The sequence below is a fragment of the Oncorhynchus tshawytscha genome, linkage group LG17 (assembly GCF_018296145.1).
Source record: "Oncorhynchus tshawytscha isolate Ot180627B linkage group LG17, Otsh_v2.0, whole genome shotgun sequence".
Taxonomy (NCBI): domain Eukaryota; kingdom Metazoa; phylum Chordata; class Actinopteri; order Salmoniformes; family Salmonidae; genus Oncorhynchus; species Oncorhynchus tshawytscha.
The window spans coordinates 12,065,668-12,089,454 of NC_056445.1; the positions used below are offsets into that span (position 1 = coordinate 12,065,668).

Here is a 23,787-nt window from a genome sequence, read left to right on the forward strand (position 1 = left end):
ACCTGCTGTGTGCTGGAGGTCAGGTTTGAGCTAGCTGCACTTGGAGAATGGCACTTCCAGGTCATTTGAAAAGGTTTTCTGCACAGTGGAATTTCAGTGAATGTTCCACTGCTGTTTGGCAGATGGTATATTTCAAATGCAACACCCCAACAATCTTAGAGACCGAGGGAACATAGCTGGGACACTGTACAACAATAAATACCCACAGGAGAGGAAAAGAGAGGGAGAGGAGAAGAAGGTCCTCATTAAAGCTCATCACCGAGTCACACCATCACCCATTTACTTTACTCTGTTGCCATGCGGCTGACACACACTTGTACGATGCCCCAATTAGCCTATAAACAATTGTGTCGAGGTGAGCGTTCAGCTCCACAATGACTCTAGTTGGCAAACTGTTTGCACTGATGTTACTGGTAAAACACACACAGCCAGCACGAACAGCAACAAGCATTCTCAGTAATGGTGTTACTGGTAAAAACACACACAGCCAGCACGAACAGCAACAAGCATTCTCAGTAATGGTGTTACTGGTAAAAACACACACAGCCAGCACGAACAGCAACAAGCATTCTCAGTAATGGTGTTACTGGTAAAAACACACTCAGCCAGCACGAACAGCAACAAGCATTCTCAGTAATGGTGTTACTGGTAAAAACACACACAGCCAGCACGAACAGCAACAAGCATTCTCAGTAATGGTGTTACTGGTAAAAACACACACAGCCAGCACGAACAGCAACAAGCATTCTCAGTAATGGTGTTACTGGTAAAAACACACACAGCCAGCACGAACAGCAACAAGCATTCTCAGTAATGGTGTTACTGGTAAAAACACACACAGCCAGCACGAACAGCAACAAGCATTCTCAGTAATGGTGTTACTGGTAAAAACACACACAGCCAGCACGAACAGCAACAAGCATTCTCAGTAATGGTGTTACTGGTAAAAACACACACAGCCAGCACAATCAGCAACAGCATTCTCAGTAACGGTTCCAGAAACATTTTACTTGCTATGATGGTGATATGTTGTTTATCTACCTTAGTTGAATGCACTGACTGTAAATAGTAAGTCACACGGGATAAGAGTGTCTGCGAAATTACCAAATGTAAATGTGAAAATGAACGTATGAATTGCAAAGCACACTGGGTATTAATTATTGGCTTTATTTTGAGGTGGAGCTCATTAGAATAATACTCAGCATGCTTTGCAATTGTTCATTTTTAGATTACATTTATATTTAGTTAATTTAGCAGATGCTCTTATCCCACCATAGTGCCATCAGCCTTCTGATACCAATGCAAGGTGAAAGGGGGCCATAAAATGGCGAACAGCTATATATAAAAAATATTGTATAGAAAAGTATTTTGAAAATACAAATTACAGCCCCGGAAGGTATCATGTTACAAAATACATTGGGAGTGTAGTTCAGCCCAGTGTAACACAAAATGACTGAATACTTAGAAGTAGTCAAAATACATACTTCAAATACATGTAACAGAAATACTGTCCATCTCTGCACACACACACACACACACACACACACACACACACACACACACACACACACACACACACACACACACACACACACACACACACACACACACACACACACACACACACACACACACACACACACACACACACACACACACACGCGCTGCACAAGTGATTTGGTGTGGATGTGGCCCTGGGAAGAATAGGAGCTAAACAGAGCTGTGAATCTGATCATCACTTCCATGTCACTGTGGGATGTGATGACAGCGGAAGGCTGGTCAACAATTGAATCAAATGAGGGAACTGATTTGTGGGTTTTGACACATATAAATGTCGGGAAATATAAGAGAGCATGAGAACAAATTGGGTTTTGATTTTGCAAGGAGTGAACATGTAGATGCTGCTTGTCAAAATGAGGAGACTGATTCAGATGGTGATAATCGAAGTCTGTCGTTTTGATACAGGCTGAGCGAAATGAACATACACACACACACACACACACACACACACACACACACACAAACATGCACCCAGGCCAGACTCGGATCACTATGTCCTCAGGGGTATTTCTATTCTGATGCTTAGATTGACCGTATTGATGTTCTCCAAACACTCCACACCTTCTCTCCACACCTCTTTTCTCAGTAATCATTGCCTGATCCAATATTCCTCATGCGCGTGTACGTGCATGTCTGTGTGTGTGTGTGTGTGTGTGTGTGTGTGTGTGTGTGTGTGTGTGTGTGTGTGTGTGTGTGTGTGTGTGTGTGTGTGCGTGTACTGCATCTGCGCGTGTGCACCCGTGTGTTTGTGTGTGTTTAGCGCCCATGTTATATGCACTTTACACTCATTGGGATTCAAAGAGGACTTACAGTATTGATTGTAAATGTCAAACTGCTTTATTGTCGTGGCTGGGGAGGCCGGGGATGCTTCCCAAATGGCACCCTATTCCCTATATACAGCACTTTAAAGGCCTGGTCAAAAGTAGTGCACTCTATAGAGAAAAGGCTTCCATTTGCGAAAGGTTCGGAGACAGCTGTATTTATCAGGGGCCAGAATCAATGAAGGCAGAAGGTGGTCTCTTTATATAATGACTCTGTATGTACAGTGTCTATGACCAGATCAAAGGAGCTGCCTACCAACCACACACATAACATCAACATCCTGGTTGTGTCCCGGCACCGTGTTCCCTATCTAGTGTACTACTTTTTGATCAGGGCCCATAGTAGTGCGCTATGAAGGGAAATGGTGCCATTTGGGACTCAACCCCTTCCTGTTAGTGGATTGGCTGGAATTGAAATCAACAGTTTTGACAGGTAATCACTTGAATATCATAAATATGTACATAAACAGTAGGCCTACTGTGCACGCTGATTGAATTCAGCCTGTTTCCCTACAACATAGACACTTGTGTAGCATAGGATTTGAACTTAATTAGATGTTGAGGCTACAGCACTTAGACTAAATTGAATCAACCTTAGATATTCAGTGTTCACCTTCTAGGTGTACCCGTGGGGATGTTGGAGTGTAATGCAGTTGATGTTTTGTAACAGCAACACTATTCTACATAATTGTAAATGATAGTGCTTTGAACGCAGCTCACATGAAGATCACTGCATGGTGCCTGAGGCGGAGAGGGGAAAGTGGCGGATGGAGGTAAAGCTTTGTCAGTAATGATATAGTACCATTGGGATAGAGAGGGAAGAGGAAGAGAGGGTGGGGAGAGAGAGAGGCTGTAGTCAGGGTCAGACACAGACCGAAGGCAAGAGAGGAGGATATTCTAACACAACGTCTCTTGATGCCCTTCTCCGACCAGGCTCTAATAGCCCCAGTGAGACAAGGCTAGCCCCGGCAGAAACCCCCTCAAGACGTTATTATCAGTGGCTCTGCGTGAGTACGGAGGCTGGTGGCCGTTACTCATCGTCCAGCCGAAGGATTTAACGGCCAGGGCCCGCGTAGACGCAGTGGTGCGCCCAGGTCATTACCGCGTTGGGTATGCAAACATTAAACTGGCCTAATCTGCTTGGACCAATGGACTCTGTACCACACGCCACTGAGGTGACTCCACAGGGTAGGGAGTAGAGATGGAGGAAGGCACAGAGAGGGAAAGAGCGGAGTAGAGGAAAGGAAGGGAGTGAAGGAGAGAAAAACTGAGACATAATGAGAGGGAGTAGTGAAAGAAGCTCTGAATCAGAGCTATAGATAATTCAGAGATGGATGAAGGGAGGGAAGGAGAAAGGGGAGGAGGGGAGATAGTCATTCTATCCCTCATTCTCTCTCTATCTCAGAGAGCGGTAGAGAGAACAGGGACTCAGGAAGGGAGGAAAGGCTAATCCTTCAGAGGAGGAGTGGTAGAGATAAAGAGCAGAGTGATTCAGAGAGAGAGAGAGAGAGAGAGACTGTGTGAGTGTAATATTTACTGTTTTTTTCACTTTTGTTTATCCATTTCACTTGCATTGGCAATGTAAACATATATTTCCCATGCCAATAAAGCCCCTTGAATTGAATTGAGAGAGATGGAGAGAGAGTGACAGAGAAAGAGAGAGAAGAGAAAGAGAGAGAGGAGGCTGAGAGAGAGAGACTGAGCACCCCAATCCACAAAGTGGAGACAAATTTGACCCCAATAACTACCGTGGGATATGCGTCAACAGCAACCTTGGGAAAATCCTCTGCATTATCATTAACAGCAGACTCATAACATTTCCTCAGTTAAAACAATGTACTGAGCTAATGTCAAATTGGCTTTTTACCAAATAACCGTACGACAGACCACGTATTCACCCTGCACACCCTAATTGACACCCTAAGTCTTCGCATGCTTTGTTGATTTCAAAAAAGCTTTCAACTCAATTTGGCATGAGGATCTGCTATACAAATTGATGGAAAGTGGTGTTGAGGGAAAACATACAACATTATAAAATCCATGTACACAAACAGTTAAAATTGGCAAATACACACACATTTCTTTCCACAGGGCCGTGGGGTCAGACAGGGATGCAGCTTAAGCCCCACCCTCTTTAACATATCAACGAAATGGCTAAGGTACTAGAACAGTCTGCAGCACCCGGCCTCACCCTACTAGAAGTTGAAATCTACTGTTTGCTGATGATATGGTGCTTCTGTCCCCAACCAAGGATGGCCTACAGCAGCACCTAGATCTTCTGCACAGATTCTGCCAGACCTGGGCCCTGACAGTAAATCTCAGTAAGACCAAAATAATGATGTTCCAAAAAAGATCCAATTGCCAGGACCACAAATACAAATTCCATCTAGACACCGTTGCCCTAGATCGCACAAAACACTACATACCTCAGCCTAAACATCAGTGCCACAGGTAACTTCCACAAAGCTGTGAACGAAGGGCCTTCTATACCATCAACAGGAACATAAAATTCAACATACCAATTAGGATCTGGATAAAAATACTTGAATCAGTTATAGAACCCATTGCCCTTTATGGTTGTGAGGTCTGGGGTCCGCTCACCAACCAAGAATTCACAAAATGGGACAAACACCAAATTGAGACTCTGCATGCAGAATTCTGCAAAAATATCCTCTGTGTACAACGTAAAACAAACGCCAAATAATGCATGCAGAGTAAAATTATCAGTCCAGAAAAGAGACGTTAAATTCTACAACCACCTTAACCTTCCATGACAAAGCCATCACCTACAGAGAGATGAACCTGGAGAAGAGTCCCCTAAGCAAGCTGGTTCTGGGGCTCTGTTCACAAACACAAACAGACCCCACAGAGCCACAGGATAGCAACACAATTAGACCGAACCAAATCATGAGAAAACATAAAGATTATTACTTGACACATTGGATAGAATTAACAAAAAAACTGAGCAAACTAGAATGCTATTTTGCCCTTAACAGAGAGTACACAGCGACTGACCAGCATTTCGAAATTCTCTGTATTATTTGATCACATGTACGGAAACACATTGAAAAAAGCGCCATTCATTTTCCAAACGGAATATATTGTGCACTGTAATTGAACAATCCTGATGGGATTTGGAACATTCTTGGCAAACTTCAGTAGAAGGAGACGGTGTCAGATCCCACCATCGAACACAGAGATGCAGCAGACTACACCATACCTGATAACTGTGACTGACCCAAACTTAAGGAAAGCTGTGACTATGTACAGACTCGGTGAGCATAGCCTTGCTATTGAGACAGGCTCCCGTTGGCAGACTTGGCTCTCAAGAGAAGACAGGCTATGTGCACACTGCCCACAAAATAAGGTGGAAACTGAGCTGCAATCCCTAACCTCCTGCGAAATGTATGACCATATTAGAGACACATATTTCCCTCAGATTACGCAGATACAATTTACAAACCCAATTTAATAATCTCCAATATCTATTGGGTGAAATACCACAGTGTGCATCACAGCAGCAAACACACCATTGTAAATACATCCCATATTTATGTTTTTTACTTTCCCTTTTGTACTTTAACTATTTGTACATAATTTGACACTTGTAATGAGAGAGAGAGAGAGAGAGAGAGAGAGAGAGCGAGAGAGAGAGAGAGAAACTAAAGTATCTAGCAAATGGCACGGTCAGGAGCATCAGGAGCTGCAGTTTAGGCCCAGTGCTCTAGGGAGATTTCACAGAAAGCTTAGCAGGGGTTAGGTCAGAACTGGAATGATTCAGCTAACATCACAACTCTGTTGTTGGGTTACTCTAGTTGTACTGTATATTGCACTATTGTAGTTAAGGTATCCATCCAGACACAACCAAGCATGCACAAACACACACTGGGCTTGGCCATATCGGCCTAGTTTTGTTTGACGTAGATATCATGATGTCAGCCATTTTCAAACAGCATTTCGAAATTCCCTGTATTGTTTGGTCACATGTACGGAAACACATTGAAAAAAGCGCCATTCATTTTCTAAACGGAATATTTTGTGGACTGTAGTTGAACAATCCTGATGGGATTTGGAACATTCTTGGCAAACTTCAGTAGAAGGAGACGGTGTCAGATCCCACCATCAAACACAGAGATGCAGCAGACTCCACCATGGGAGACCCCCCACACACACACACACACACCCGGAAAAAGAAAACGTACAAACGCATAAACGACACGCATTCGTCTTGGGAGAACGAAACCCCAACTCTTTTAAAGCAGCGACGGGGAGCACTCATTTTTACATTGCCTTCACTGAACGACTATGACAACAGACAAAAATAAACATCAAAATGTGAACCTTTCCCGAATGTTCCCCTAGAACGGTTGTTATTGTTCTTCTCACTCACTCTGCAGACAAGACATATTGGAAATGTCAAGCGCATTACAGAGGCTGTCTGCATGACTGGGACATTTCAGAGGGATAATTCGGGGAAATTACAGAAGGAGTCAAGGCTGTGTGTGTGTGTGTGTGTGTGTGTGTGTGTCAAATCATAGGACATGGCAGATCAAGTAACCACACAGTACAGCACCCTGCCTGCTGGCTCCTCATACCTTTAAGATACTGTACTGTACGGGAGGATTTAGTGACCTAGCACTTATCGGACTCACCTGCCTTAGTTTTAGGGCTCTGGGGAGGTCTGCGAGAGTGTGTGGAAGGTTTATGGTGATGTGTGAGGTGATCGGGTTGAGTATGTGAGAGTATGGGGATTTCATGGGGATAGTGTGAGTGAGTTTTTGTCCTACCTGCCTTCGTTGGCGACAGGCCCCGTGTGTGTGTGTGTGTGTGTGTGTGTGTGTGTGTGTGTGTGTGTGTGTGTGTGTGTGTCTGTGTGTGTGTGTGTGTGTGTGTGAGTGCATGTCTGGTGGCAGTGCCAGACCCATCAAGCCCATCAGCCTGCCTCATGGCTGGGGGACTACTTGGTCATTTGTGTGTGTGTTTGTACTGAGTCGTGTGATTCACAGAAACAGATGTGTGCCATCCTCACTTCTATCACACTGATCATGTGGTGATACACCTATGACAGCAGCAGAGAGACAATGCTGCTACACTATCCGGCTGTGACCAGACCAGAACCGAATAGATCCGAACTGTACGAAGACGGCAGAACTGAACCTGCACATCATCACTGTCAGACCTGCGAAAGTAATGGACGTGGAGTCACTGTAACGGACATGGGCGGTGCCCAGACTTGTTGTGCTGTCGCATCCCTCTGTCTCACAGAGTCCTCTGGGGACATGTGTCCACAGCCTGTGGTAGAGACTGAGTCAACTGAGCAAAATATCGCTGCTCATAATTAGATCATGTCGATTTAGAAGGCTAGTATGAAACGATGGTGAATTGGAGATGCTAAGCGGATTTGAGAGAAACTCTTAGCTTGTTAACTGTGACTTGTTGTTGTGTGAGTTTTAATTTGGGGATTGTACTTGTTTTCACCCTGTACTGAATGTTGATGGCTTTCCTTGCATATTTTCTTCTAAGGAGTGAGAGCCAGTGAGTCCATTAGACAAAGATCAATCAGAGGAACAACATTCGCTGTAACGGCAGGAAATACCGTTGGATTGAAGATACTGGGCTTGAGGGAGATGTGTTGATTACTATGATTATGATTAATGGACAATTGATTCTGTTACAATTAATGTTATTATAGGGATAATTATTGTTGGTTCGCCAGTAAGCTGTGTTCTTGTTAACCGTCGGGAAGTAACCCGGATCCTCATTATGACGATGTGAAATGTTGCCTTTGACTTCACGGTGACATCATATGTATTCAACGGTTTGGGAGCAAAGGTGTCATACAGGAGTAGTCCAATTGGAATTGTCACGTGGACTAGAGGTCGACCGACTATGATTTTTCAACGCCGATACTGATACCGATTATTGGAGGACAAAAAAGTCGATGCCGATTAATCGGCCAATTTTTTTAAACGTGTGTATATATATATATAAATATACACATTTTTCTAATAATGACAATTGCAACAATACTGAATGAACAATGAACACTTTTATTTTAAATTCATATAATACATATGTGTTTTTTCAATGGGGGTTCTTAAGGTGATTCCACAGGTTGGTGGTATTTTTTGATTTAGCTGTTGCTGACCCCTTGCTTACATCTTTATCACAAATAAGACACCTTGCTTTCCCTGGTGTCAATTCCATGTCATTGTCCTACACTGGTGCTCTGCTTTTCTCTGCCATCTGTAAAACACACACACAGCTCTGAAGTGACAATGATACTGAAGAGTCTGCTTAGGAGACAAATACTCTCAACTGTTTGAATAAAAATAGAGTTTAAGTTACCTGTGACGAATGTTGAAAACAAAAACTGTCATTTCTATATGCAGGAAATCCTATTTTAATAATGGACATGGTAAGAATTGACTACCAAAGTGTGAGTCATAATTCCCATGACACCTTCTAGCAAAATCTGAAAAGCGGTTCCTTCATTCATTTATTCCATAGGATATTTTTTGATTCACTTAAAATAAGGTCTGTGTTTCGTGTAGGCTTACACCACCTTGCCAATTTTATAACTGTGTAGATATCCATAGGACAAGGTAACTCTGATCAATATTGGCTAAATATAAGCGAAGATCATTTTTTTTGTAGAGTGGATTTATGAAAATATTTTGACAAATGTTACCTTATCTTAGTGAGATTTACACGGGTACCAAAACGCTGAGGTGGCTTAAGCACGAAACACAGACCTTATTTGAAGTAGAACAAGACATTCTCTATGGAAGACATGAACGGTAAAATAACGAAGGAACCCCTTTCAAGTTCAGCCGCAAGTTATTACAGGAATTATAACTCGTCAACTATTTCTCTCTAAACCATATACCTTTGACTATTACGAGCCTGCTGCTGCCTACCACCCCTCGGTCAGACTGCTCTATCAAATATCAAATCATAGACTTAACTATAATGAACACACAGAAATATGAGCCTTAGGTCAAATCCGGAAACTATCACCTCGAAAACAAAACGTTTATTCCGTTCCGTATTTTATCTATTGGGTGGTATCCATGAGTCTAAATATTCCTGTTACATTGCACAACCTTCAATGTTATGTCATAATTACGTAAAATTCTGGCAAATTAGTTTGCAAAGAGCCAGTCGGCCCAAACTGTTACCTTGACTCTGCGTGCAATGAACGCAAGAGAAGTGACACAACTTCACCTGGTTAATATTGCCTGCTAAACTGGATTTTTTTTTAGCTAAATATGCAGGTTTAAAAATATATACTTGTGTATTGATTTTAAGAAAGGCATTGATGTTTATGGTTAAGTACACATTGGAGCAACGACAGTCATTGATTGATTGTTTTTTATAAGATAAGTTTAATGCTAGCTAGCAACTTACCTTGGCTTACTGCAATCGTGTAACAGGCAGGCTCCTCGTGAGGCAGGTGGTTAGAGCGTTGGACTAGTTAACTGTACGGTTGCAAGATTGGATCCCCCGAGATGACAAGCCTCGTTCCTAGGCCATCATTGAAAATAAGATTGTGTTCTTAACTGACTTGCCTTGTTAAATAAAGATAAAATAAAGGTGTAAAAAAAATACAAATAAAAAATCGGCAAAAATACCGGTTTCCGATTGTTATGGACACTTGAAATCGGCCCTAATTAATTGGCCATTCCGATTAATCGGTCGACCTCTAACGTGTACATAAAGTTCTAGTTGAGGAGAAGATGGATGCCTTGAATTAACTACCTGCTGTGACCCATCCACTGTCCATGTCCCTCCCACATCTTGTAATTAGACTTTAAGACTGACAGGAGAGATGATATGTCCCCTGGAGGGAGGGAGGGAGGGAGGGAGGGAGGGAGGGAGGGATGGCAGTCTGAATAAGTTTAGGATCCCCTAGCGCTCACTACAGCCAGCTTACTCATAAAAGCCCTTTTAGGACAGGCCATCCCAAGGACACCTAAACTCATTACTGGAAGCATTCGCATGTGCGGGGGGGGGTGTAAGTGAGAGAGAGTCGCAGAGAGAAAGAGAGAGGTGGGCGGTGGGAGAGCACAGCACGTGTCATCTGGTTGGTCGCTTGTCACAGCTAAGTGTATGAGTCAAGGACAAGTTTTGTAATTGGAGCACGACGGAATGCAATTCGGAATTCGGAGGAATGCTTAGTTCCGGCAACGACCCACGCTTTAGTGCGCCTGTCTTCCCTGATATTCCTCGCTTCAAACCCAAAACCTGCAGTGCCTGAACTGTGATGTAGTAATGCAGTATTGAGCATTAGAGATGTTTTTTTTAAAGCCTGTCACATACTGGGAGTGGTGAGACTGGACAGGCACTCTCTCTCAGGTTAATATTTAAGGTGCGTGTTCGGCCGCCAAGAGAGCTAAAACATAAACACATGCAGACACACACACACACACACACACATTTGGAATGGGCCCTCAGATCTTCAAAAGGTTCTACAGCTGCACCATTGAGAGCTTCCTGCCATCCAGGATATCTATACCAGGCGGTGTCAGAGGAAGGCCCTAGAATTTGTCAAAGTCTCCAGGCACCCAAGTCATAGACTGTTCTCTCTGCTTCCGCGCGGCAATCGGTGCCGGAGAGTGAATTCTGGGTCGAAACTCAGTGGACTCTACCCACATTCACCACATACTATACTGACATTACAACGCACACACACACACACACACACACACACACACACACACACACACACACACACACACACACACAGAAACACTTTCACACTCTTCACATACGCTGCTGCTACTCTGTTTATTATCTATAGTATCCTGATTGTATAGTCATCTTTACTCCTACCTACATGTGCATATTAGTTCAATTCAACTACCTCGTACCCTTGCACATTGACTGGGAGCCTGTACTCCTTGTATATAGTCTTGTATATAGTCTTGTTGTTACCTCGTAGCCTTGCACATTGACTCGGAGCCTGTACTCCTTGTATATAGTCTTGTTGTTACCTCGTACCCTTGCACATTGACTCGGAGCCGGTACTCCTTGTATATAGCCCTGTTATTGTTATTTACTTTGAGAAAGGGCTCGTAAGTAAGCATTTCATGGTCTACAGATGTTGTAGTCGGCGCATATGACAAATAAAATTAGATTTGATTGATTTGACATACCTCTCTCTCTCTCTGCCCCACTCTCTCTCTCTCTAACACTTCATCATACCAACCACACAGTGCTGTGGGGTCAGAGCGGACGTATTTTGTACTTAGTTCAGTCAAGGAGCAAATACATTTCATTGATGTAACATCTCCTCTTTCTCTGTGCTTTGAGTTTGTTGTAGCCAACTACAGCCGTCCACGTTGGTAAATCTATGGTCTGGAGCTTTTACATTTCTTGGCTCCCTCCATTGCTTTGGTCATGATGAGTACACGTGAGAGTGTACACCATGTACTGTAGTAGTACATGTGACAGCTTCCGTACCTTATATAGTAGTACACATGACAGCTTACGTACAGTGGCAAGAAAAAGTATGTGAACCCTTTGGAATTACCTGGATTTCTGCATAAATTGGTCAACAAATTTGATCTGATCTTCATCTAAGTCACAACAATAGACAAGCATAGTGTGCTTAAACTAATAACACACAAATTATTGCATTTTTCTTGTCTTTATTGAATACATTATTTAAATATTCACAGTGCAGGTTGGAAAAAGTATGTGAACCCCTAGGCTAATGACTTCTCCAAAAGCTAATTGGAGTCAGCAGTCAGCTAACCTGGAGTCCAATCAATGAGACAAGATTGGAGATGTTGGTTAGAGCTGCCTTGCCTCATAAAAAACACTCACAAAATTTGACTTTGCTATTCACAAAAGCATTGCCTAATGTGAACCATGCCTCGAACAAAAGAGATCTCAGAAGACCTACAATTAAGAATTGTTGACTTGCGTCAAGCTGGAAATGGTTACAAAGGTATATCTAAAAGCCTTGATATTCATCAGTCAACGGTAAGACAAATTGTCTATAAATTGAGAAAATTCAGCACTGTTCCTACTCTCCCTAGGAGTGTTCATCCTGCAAAGATGACTGCAAGAGCACAACGCAGAATGCTCAATGAGGTTAAAACAAATGAGTGTTAGTTAAAGACCTACAGAAATCTCTGGAACATGCTAGCATCTCTGTTGATGAGTCTACAATACGTAAAACACTAAACAAGAATGGTGTTCATGGGAGCAATTGTCTTCTTTTTTTATTGACGGATACCCCAACACTCAGACATCATTTACAAATGAATGTGTCTTTAGTGAGTCCGCCAGATCAGAGGCAGTAGGGTTGACCAGGGATGTTCTCTTGATGTCTGAATTGGACCGTTTCCCTGTCAAAATGTAACGAGTACTTTTGGGTGTCAGGGAAAATGTATGGAAGTAAAAAGTACAGACTTTTCTTTCGAAATGTAGTGAAGTAAAAGTGAAAGATGGCAAAAATATAAATAGTGAAGTGAAGTACAGATACCCCCCAAAAAATGACTTAAGTAGTACTTTAAAGTATGTTTACCTAGGTACTTTACACCACCGCTGCAAAGTCATCTGTTGTTCAATAGCTAACTGAGCTAACCTTTCTCCTACTCCCCTTGTGGTAATGGCCATGTGATGGAGAAGCTTAACACTCTATCCAAGGGTGCACACTATAGACAAGTGGAACAAGTGAAGAGTTTCAATGACATCACACACTGAAAAACTCTCAATAGTAGTTGCACAGAATATTGGCCAGTGTTACCTAGGGTTGATTTTTCAGTGCAACATTTGTAGTCTCGAAGTGTTAAATTAACACTTATTGGTGTAAAAGAACACCAGTGTTGGTGTTAATAACTACTGTTAAACCAAAGCCACGCCTATTATTATCATATTTCCCCAGCATGCTTGATTGCAGATAGATTTTTAGAATTGTTTGTTTCAATATCTTTTTGCAAGTACAGTACCAGTCAAAAGTTTGGACACACCTACTCATTCAAGAGTTTTTCTACATTGTAGAATAACAGTGAAGACATCAAAACTGTGAAATGGCACACATGGAATCATGTAGTAAGCAAAAAAGTGAGAGAGAGAGAGAATTAGAGGGAGCATACTTAAATTCACACAGGACACCAGATAAGACAGGAGAATTACACCAGATATAACAGACTGACCCTAGCCCCCCGGCACATACGCTATTGCAGCATAGATACTGAAAACTGAGACAGCTAATGGTGGGAGGCTTTGACGGCTCAGACCCCGTGACAGGTGGAGGAGACACCTGAGAAGATTTGGCCTCTGACCGACTCGTTGCTTAATGGAGAGAACCGGTTGAACGTTTCTGTCGGCTGAATGAGCGACACCAGTTGAGTATGCCGACAGTATTTCTTTCCAGAAGCCTTGAGAAATTGTCTGTCTGTGGGGACTGTGCGCGGGGGGGATTTATACTACTATCTGTACTTACTGGTGGCACAGACGCTGTTGCATCCTTTCCTACACTTAAATTGCCCAACGATTGCATCTGAAGCTGTACTTGCAACACTGCTATCCTCACCATAAGGCTTAGCTAGTTTAGTTCTCCTGTGTTGTGAGTACAGCGACTGCAATTAGACGGCATGATGTTAATGTTACTATTTATCTTTGGCTGGTGGAGGTCCTGTAGAACCATTTCCAGATGAAGTGTCCTGGGTGAAAAAGTTGAGTGAAAAAAGTTGAGTGAGGAAAAAACTAAGATGTTGGTAAATGTATTAAAAGTAAAAACTGGAATTTTTACTAGAATTAAAGTGTACTTTGGTCAGATGGGACTAATATTGAGCTTTTTGGCCATTAAGGAATACGCTGTGTCTGGCGCAAACCCAACACCTCTCATAGCACCTGTAGCTGTTTGCCTTGAAGAATGGGCAAAATCCCAATGGCTAGATGTGCCAAGCTTATAGAGACAAACCTCAAGAGACTTGCAGATGTAATTGCTGCAAAAGGTGGCTCTACAAAGTGTTGACTTTTACTTGTTTGTTTCAAAAAAAAAAAAAAAAAAATCCATCTTCAAAGTGGTAGGCATGTTGTGTAAAAAGTGATACAAACCCTTAAAAAAAATCTGAAGAATGCCAAGGGGGGTGAATAGTTTCGCAAGCCACTGTTTGTCTTCCTGTCATGGCTTTTGCACCATCAGCACAGATACCAACATAAGCAGCAGCTACGTTTGGCTACACACGGACCGTTAGTGGAATTCCCGCTAGAGAGTAACGGTTAATGTGATTGGATGTTAGGCTACCTGTATTTGACATTGTGTTGTTATTTCGCTGAACACTAGATGGTTTAATTGTATTTTTGGCAGTGAAAGGAGTCTACTCTGTAAAGAATGTATTATTATTTTTATTTGGCGTACGGCATTGCGCGTACCCCTGGGGGTACGTGTACCCCAGTTTGGGAATACCTGCATTAGTTACTCATTACCTGTCCAAAATTATAATCAGTAATGTAACTTTTGGATTACCCAAACTCGGTAACATAATCTGATTACATTCCGGTACTTTTAGATTACTTTCTCCTTAAGAGGCATAGCTCCTTAAGTTTACATAGCTGGCCATATATAGATGTTAATTTTTACTTTATGGGTTGGTTATGTAGGCTTTTTCTAAACCATTGCTTTCTACTACACATAATAATACTATTAAAACTATTACTATCAGAATTCCAGTCATTCCAATAAATGTTATACCCCCTGATCTTCAAGAATAGGACATGGAAATATGGAAGTATAGATTAGCCTAATTGTTTTACCTGAGCATAACCCCATAACTAAGGACTTATTAGCCAGCCCTATGCTGTTGTTTATGATTGTGTTGTCATGGAGGACTGATTGGGCTCATTGATTGGGCTCGCATGCTTTGAGTACTACTGAAAAGTGCTATTTACATGTGAAAAATGAATGCCATATTTATAGTATTATTGTTTACCTCTTTGTTGGTGACACTTTATCTTGAAAATATGCAGCTGTTTAAAGGGCAAATCCACAGATGAAACAATAACAAAATGCTTGCCCCGCCTCTGTTTTGGTAAAAAGCTGAGGGATGGGCCTGGAGAAATGTAACCACTCTCAGATTAATAGACAGAGCTATGGATGTAAGGACGGACCATCCATGTTAGAAAAAATATTGTTTTAGCCATGTTACGAGGTTAAACAGGGTTTGTTAATATTTACAATGCGTACAAACATTGGAGTAAAACAAGCTTATATTTTGGGTTCTCATGGAGTGTGACAGTTGAACTAAGCTCAAGAGGCATTTATTTACAAGTTATATTCTTCAAGGATCAATGGATATATATGAGAGCAGCAGTGTGATTCACATAAATGAGCTATGTAGATATCAATAATCAGTGATATCCGTATCGCCGTAGACTACACTACTGCTGCCATTACCTCCAAGCCTTTATTCAAGTTGGATCATCTTGGATGCCGACAGCAGCCGCACCATTGGAAGACATATCTTGGACTGTAGCCTTCAAAAGCCTATTCCTGCTCTTTTCCCACGATCCATCAAACACATTTGGTGTGTCATCGTAGTGGTCTCTGACTTGTGGTCAGACTCGCTCAGGTGGAACATATTTAAACTTGTGCCTTTTTTCAATGCTCGTTTGAATGTCATTGAGAAAAGAGAGAAGTGTTAAGATTGTTTTCCACAAACATCCTTTCTGAATTTAAAAGTAATCCTCGAAGTCACACCTCTAGTTTTTTTAAAGTATCTGTAATCTGATGACAATATTTTTGCTCATAACGTAACGAATTACAGTAAAAAAATTTAAAAAAAAGTAATCTCTTACATGTAATGGATTACATGTAATCCGTTACTCCCCAAACCTGTGGTTTAAGTGATGGAGGTAATGACACAAAGCCTAGAGTATTGACTTCTCTAAAGGCAGCTTTATACCATAGGAAGGAGAGCAGTGGTGGCTAGCAGAGTGGAGATAATTGCCCTATTCACAGCGGGTCAGCCCCACTAAGGCACATATTTACCTTTTCCACCTATCATACCTGTCCAAGCGAGGGAGGGATGGAGGGATGGAGGAGCGATCAAGAGAAGAGGGGAGAGAGACAGAGAGAGAGAGTGTGTGTGTGTGTGTGTGTGTGTGTGTGTGTGTGTGTGTGCGTGGCTCTACAACAAACATCTGCTGGCTCCTGAGTAGTGCAGCGCTCTAAAGCAATGCATCTCAGTGCTAGAGGCGTCACAACAGACCCTGGTTCGATTTTAGGCTGTATCACAACTGGCTGTGATTGGGAGTCCCATAGGGCAGCGCCGAATTGGCCCAGCATCGTCCGGCTTAGGGTTTGGACGGGGTAGGCAGCCATTGTAGATAGGAATTTGTTCTTAACTGACTTGCCCAGTCAAATAAAGGTTAAATATGTGGGTGGATCCTCCTGCTCTCAGCAGAGTGTAATGGAGACTGCTATCTCCAGACGTCTGCTATCTCCAGACGTGCTGCTTTTATAAGGGAGGGCTTAGTGCTCTGAGGACTGCCTCTCTCTATTGCCGTCTTTTTTCTTTCTCACTCTGTTTTTTTTCTCTTTTTCTCCCTCTTTGACTGTCATTCGACCTCTCGTCTTTTTCATTCTCCCCTATTCCCTTTCTCTTTCTCTCTCTTTCTCCTCTCTCCCTCCTCCCCTCTCTTTCTCTCCTCCGTTTCCCTTCTCTCTTTCTCTCATCGGAGATCACCCTCTGTATGTACACACCGTCCTGTCAGTGCTCTGCTCTCTCTGCCCACGTTCACCCGGGGCTCCTTCTGCTGTAATCCACAGCTTAAGCTGCTCTATATCCTATTAAAGTAGATAACACAGACCGTTGTGAAGATAAACTCAGATCAGATATTAGGAGTTGAGTGTCCATGTCGTTGAATGTCGTTTGATGAGTCACTGAAGAGGGAATTGGGGCCAGTCCCATATGGCACCCTATTCTTCACATATAGTGCACCAAAAGTATTGCTCTAAAATGGAGTGAATCCTAACTTCCACTTAAATCAACATTTCCTTTAGTCATGCGCCAATGTCAGACAGTGACATTTTGACTTAAATGGTCGGGTTTTTTTGGTAGGATTCTTCCCTACCTTAGTCTGGCTGTATGAGTAGCACCTACTGCATAAATGCCCTATAATGCGTTCTCTAGCCTATTCTCCCTCCAGGCAGCTGTTGTTGTGTTGGTACGATATGTTCTCTCCAGAGCTGATGTGAGAGGAAAGGGATGTCACAGGGACAGAGAGCTTAGCTAACAGGGTGACCTGCTATATGAGTCACACCTGGCTGGCATTGAAGAGCTGCTCACACATAGATTCTACACTCACACCATTCTTCCATTGGAAATTCCATCATTTGGGGTTTTGTTGATGGTGGTAGAAAACGCTGTCTCAGGCGCCGCTTCAGGTTTCCCCATAAGTGTTCAACTGGGTTGAGATCTGGTGACTGAGATGGCCATGGATATGGGATATGGTTTACATGGTTTTCATGCTCATCAAACTGTTTTGGATGGGGGAATTGTCATCCTATGGGGGCAATAATGGCCTGCCAAGCATTTTTTTAACACACATTTTTTGACACCCTAATGATGGCACGTTAATTGCTTAATTAACTCAGGAACCAGACCTGTGTGGAAGCACCTGCTTTCAATATACTTTGTTACCCTCATTTATTCAAGTGTTTCCTTTTATTTTGGCAGTTACCTGTAGCTAGCAGATCGAAACGGGCTAATGTGATGCTCCATTAGACGTGACATGAGGGGTACTGTTTGGCGTAGCATAGAGCATTTTCGACCTACCTTAACTTGGTGACACTATCTTCGTTCTCGATTCGGCTAAACATGTGTCTTTTGAAATAGAGAAGATGTCGGCGTACACGTTGTTGGATTACTTCGCGGAGCAAAACATGTATTTATTTTTAATAACACAGCCTTTGCTCAAGTTCATACCAACTACCTGCAACTGGACATGGACATTTAAGAAGATACATGTTTGGCCGAACGAAGATGAGGTTGGTTGAAAAATCTCTGTGCTACGCCAAACAGTAGCGATCCTGTAATGGCTAACGGTGCATTACATTAGCCCTCTAGCTAACTGACACCTATAACGCTGACGCTAGTTGACACCCACTGACACACAGATAACACTGCTGCCATGCCGAAGTCGTGGCATGCAGGCCTCGAGGCCTGCCTAGAGATGTGTACCAGTCCACACCGTTAGTACATTGTCAGAGCACACTGTGCACACGCATGCATTATGTACCCACACACACACGAGTAGTGGAACATAGAGAGTGAACAAATGTGAACGATGAGGAAGGCCAGTGATGAAGATGCCTCTAGCAACTTGCTGGCCCAGCGTGATGACTCAACCACGATTTATGGCATTGTTTGAAAGACAGACCATTTGAGGGCTATCATAGGGGTCAAACACATCGTGTCTGTGACAATCTCGATGAAGAGACATTCTCACAGAAGTCCTAGGGTCACTGAAGCCAGGAGAGGTGAAGACTGATGAAACTTGAATCGACTAAATTAATGTTACTGTGTGAATTAAATTGGCATGTTTGGATTGTTTCAAGAGTTCATAAAGAGCTATGTTTCATTATACTGTAAGTGCTATGGATTTATTGTCACAGAGAAACTGTGTTACTCGGTACGCTTGACGGCGGATAGTTCACAGGAACGACACAGTGTTGAGGTGTGGTGATTAGATTAGAGAATGCCTGGAATGTTTTGGGCCGTGCAAAGGGATGTTAATTAGACGATAGGCGATACAGGTAGTTGGCACTCTTGGAAGACTACAAGATGGGTTTAAACTTAGATCATGTAGTTATTGGTTAACCGATCTCCTGATGTACATATGTATGTCATAGTGGTGCATTTTCTATGCTGTTAAGACTCATTATTTTTTTGTATTATTTTTTAATTAGAAGATTTCTGGTGTCCATCATTTGTTTATTGTATTCTTATTGTGTAACTGTAATAATTATGGCTACTTTTAAATGGATACGAACCGTAGTCCTCAAATTTCTGATTAATATTACTTATTATTATTTGGTAAAATGTCTAATGGTAAATGTTATTCACAATATACATAGCATACAGTGCCTTGCAAAAGTATACATCCCCTTGGCATTTTTCCTATTCTGTTGCATTTCAACCTGTAATTTAAATGTAGTTTTATTTTTATTTCATTTTTTTGTAACAGTATTTTTATTGGAATTTCACCATTTTCACCCATATTAAGAGATACAACAACAGAGACAAAGCACACAGAACAAAAACAAGAAAAACAGCACCCACTTACACATATCTACGTGCATATATATACACATACATACATACACATACATACACACACATACATATACCCATGCATATACACACACATACATACACGCACGCACACACACATATATACACACCCATACATACGTACACCATTTTCCTCTTCCCGCTCGGTGCTTCTCTCACCCCATCACCATCATTGCGTCTCTCAATACATACATTTTAAACAAACTTACAAACAGAAATTAAACAAAAAAGCTCAGTTTAAACCAAGAGGTTGGGTTCCACACATGGAACGTACAGTGTAGTTCTGAAATACATAGATCCCCGCCATTCTAAGAGAATCCTTGCAGCATAAAGCTGATACCTCAGGTTCTAGGTAATATTTTTATTTCATTTAAAGGACATACACAGAATAGTCCAAATTGGTGAAGTGAAATGATAAAAACAATTTTTTTTTTAAAGAAAATTCAAAATTGAAAAGTGGTGCGTGCATATGTATTCACCCCATTTGCAATGAAGCCCCTAAATAAGATTTGGTGCAACCAATTACCTTCAGAAGTCACATAACTAGTTAAATAAAGTCCACCTGTGTGCAATCTAAGTGTCACATGATCTTTCACATGATCTAAGTATATATACACCTGTTCTGAAAGGCCCCAGAGTCTGCAACATCACTAAGCAAGCAGCATCACCAAGCAAGCAGAACCATGAAGACCAAGGAGCTCTCCAAACTGGTCAGGGACAAAGTTGTGGAGAAGTACAGATCAGGGTTGGGTTATAAAAAAATATTCCGAATCTTTGAACATCCCACGGAGCACGATTAAATCCATTATAAAAAAAATGAAAGAATATGTCACCACAACAAACCTGCCAAGAGAGGGCCACCCACCAAAACTCACAGACCAGGCAAGGAGGGCATTAATCAGAGAGGCAACAAAGAGACCAAAGATAACCCTGAAGGAGCTGCAAAGCTCCTTCAAAGAGTATCTGTCCATAGGACCTCTTTAAGCCGTACACTCCACAGAGCTGGGCTTTACGGAAGAGTGGACAGAAAAAAAGCCATTTATTAATGAAAGAAAATAAGCGAACACACTTGGTGTTCGCCAAAAGGCATGTTGGAGACTCCCCAAACATATGGAAGAAGGTACTCTGGTTTGATGAGACTAAAATTGAGCTTTTTGGCCATCAAGGAAAAGCTATGTCTGGCGCAAACCCAACACCTCTCATCCCCCCGAGACTATCATCCCCACAGTGAAGCATGGTGATGGCAGCATCATGCTGTGGGGATGTTTTTCATCGGCGGGGACTAGGAAACTGGTCAGAATTGAAGGAATGATGGATGGCTTTAAATACAGAGAAATGATTGAGTGAAACGGACAATAACCCTAAGCATAATGCTAAAGCAACACTCAATATGTTTAAGGGGAAGCATTTTAAATGTCTTGGAATGGCCTAGTCAAAGCCCAGACCTCAATCAAATTGAGAATCTGTGCTATGACTTAAAGATTGCTGTACACCAGCGGAACGCTTACAAGTTGAAGGAGCTGGAGCAGTTTTGCCTTGAAGATTGGGCAAAATCCCAATGGCTAGATGTGCCAAGTTTATAGAGACATACCCCAAGAGACTTGCAGCTGTAATTGTTGCAAAAAGGTGGCTCTACAAAGTATTGACTTTGGGGGGTGAATAGTTATGCTTATGTTTTTCTTCTTATTTCTTGTTTGTTTCACAATAAAACACATGTGGCATCTTCAAAGTGGTAGGCATGTTGTGTAAATCAAATTATACAACCCCCCCAAAAAACTCTATTTTAATTCCAGGTTGTAAGGCAACAAAATAGGAAAAATGCCAGGGGGGTGAATACTTTCGCAAGCCACTGTATCTGCTTGGTCTAACTATGCATCTCATCTCAAGGTTAACTCAATCATTAAATACTAGGACATTGATTGCAAGACATTAGTTCCTTTGTCCCTTAGCCTCTTAATAATTGCATAACGGTTAACCTAGACACTTGCATCTTATAGTATTCTGAGTGGTGATGCAAGATTCGCTACCTTGGCGATACAGGACAAGATTATGGACATTATCATTCACATGATATCATTCATTATCATTCACATGATAATGGAGTCGTATTGATGAGTGTAGTTTATTATATTCAACATAATGTTTGGATCATTTCTACCACCCTACACACACACACACACACTCACACTCACACACACACACACAAGCGCACACACACTTCAACGTCTAAGCCTTTTCTCATCTTCTTTCCTTATGCTCTCATTAGAGAGGATATACTGTAAATGGGTATTACTGTCAACATGTGTAATCTGTTCACGCCTGTTCTCTCTTGGCGAGGGAGGAGGCAGTGGAGCACTGGTTTGTTTTCCTCCTCAGCGGAACGCTACGCTGGCTAGCCGGGACTGTGTTGTGTTGTTGTGACTGAAGAAGCGTGACTGGCCATCTGCTAGCTGTGATTCTTACACCATGCTATAGTCAGGGATGGACACAGATGAGTGGCTGTGCTTTGAGAGGAATCCTTCCGACGGTGGAGGGGTCTGTGTGTCTGTGTGTATGTGTATGTGTGTGTGTGTGTGTTAGTGTGTCTGTGTGCGTGCGCAGGTTTGTGTTTTTTTCTGATGAAGCTTCCGCTCAGTGATATGATACCATAGGGGTTTTGTCAAGTATAATTTCTGACATTGTACAGTAGCCATTGTAGGGTTATCAGCGTATGGTTTATATCAGCGTATGGTTTATATCAGCGTATGGTTTAATCAGCGTATGGTTTATATCAGCGTATGGTTTATATCAGCGTATGGTTTATATCAGCGTATGGTTTATATCAGCGTATGGTTTATATCAGCGTATGGTTTATATTAGCGTATGGTTTATATCAGCGTATGGTTTATATCAGCGTATGGTTTATATCAGCGTATGGTTTATATCAGCGTAGATTGGTCGGTATACAGTTGTTAGTGGTTACAGTATATTGATGCCTTTACGCTCTCCCTCCCTCCCCACCTTCCCTCCCTCCCTCCCACCCTCCCCCCTCCCTCCCTCCCTCCCTCCCTCCCTCCCTCCCTCCCCCTCCCTCCCTCCCTCCCTCCCCCTCCCTCCCTCCCTCCCCCCCCCTCCCTCCCTCCCTCCCCCTCTCCCTCCCCCTCTCCCTCCCCCTCTCCCTCCCTCCCTCTTTCCCTCCATCCCACCCTCCCTCCCTCCCCCTCTCCCTCCCTCCCTCCCTCCCCCTCTCCCTCCCTCCTTCCCTCCCTCCCACCCTCCCCCTCTCCCTCCCTCCCTCCCCCTCTCCCTCCCTCCCCTCCTCCCTCCCCAGATGTACATCCAGACCACCACCCTGACTATCTCGCTCAGCCTCAGCGCCTCTGTCTCTCTGGGGATGTTGTACATGCCCAAGGTCTACGTCATCATCTTCCACCCGGAGCAGAACATCCCCAAACGTAAACGCAGCTTCAAGGCCATCGTCACCGCCGCCACCATGTCAGGAAAGCTGCAGAAGGGAGGCGACCGGCCCAACGGAGAGGTTAAGACGGAGCTGTGTGAGAGCATGGAGACCAACAGTGAGTAAGAACACACCTTTACTAACCTATACATAATACACTTATATATCTAATTATGTATTGTATACACCTATACTAACAGTATACATATATATAGTACATCTACACCAGGGTTCCCCAACTGACGGCCCATGGGCTGAATGGTTTTATTTGGCTCCTTGAATTTTCATTGTTGGACATAAGACTGTCTAAACACCAGCAAATCAGCTACAAGTAATACATTTTGGGGGGAAATCTGTCCCCAACTATTCCCACGCATAGTAGAGAGACACGTGATCGTATACAAACGTCAGCAAGAATTGAAATTGTTACGTTTTAGTCAAACATATCTGCTTGGGATTCTTGCAGTGAATTTGTAATTCTGTTCCGGCCCCCCCGACCATCCGCTCAAAAAAAAAATCCGCCCCGTGGCTGAATCTAGTTGATGATCCCTGATCTTCACTAATATAACTACCAATCTATACACCTACACTCATAGAACGAATCTGTAGATCTACAATTACACACAACAGAAATAATCTACACAACTACGGCTGA

General features: G+C 42.6%; 1 protein-coding gene across 3 annotated transcripts in view; it reads left to right on the forward strand.

Moving 5' to 3' along the window:
* Positions 1-23,787, forward strand: part of LOC112217165 (metabotropic glutamate receptor 8) — a 362,177-nt gene that overhangs the window by 336,630 nt on the left and 1,760 nt on the right. For 2 of the 3 annotated variants that reach the window (XM_042300186.1, XM_042300188.1), the window contains one exon: positions 23,007-23,250. In XM_042300186.1, coding sequence (XP_042156120.1) covers positions 23,007-23,250 — 244 coding nt within the window. Of the gene's footprint in view, positions 1-23,006; positions 23,255-23,787 lie in introns of all 3 variants that reach the window. The other variant, XM_042300187.1, reaches the window with a different exon arrangement.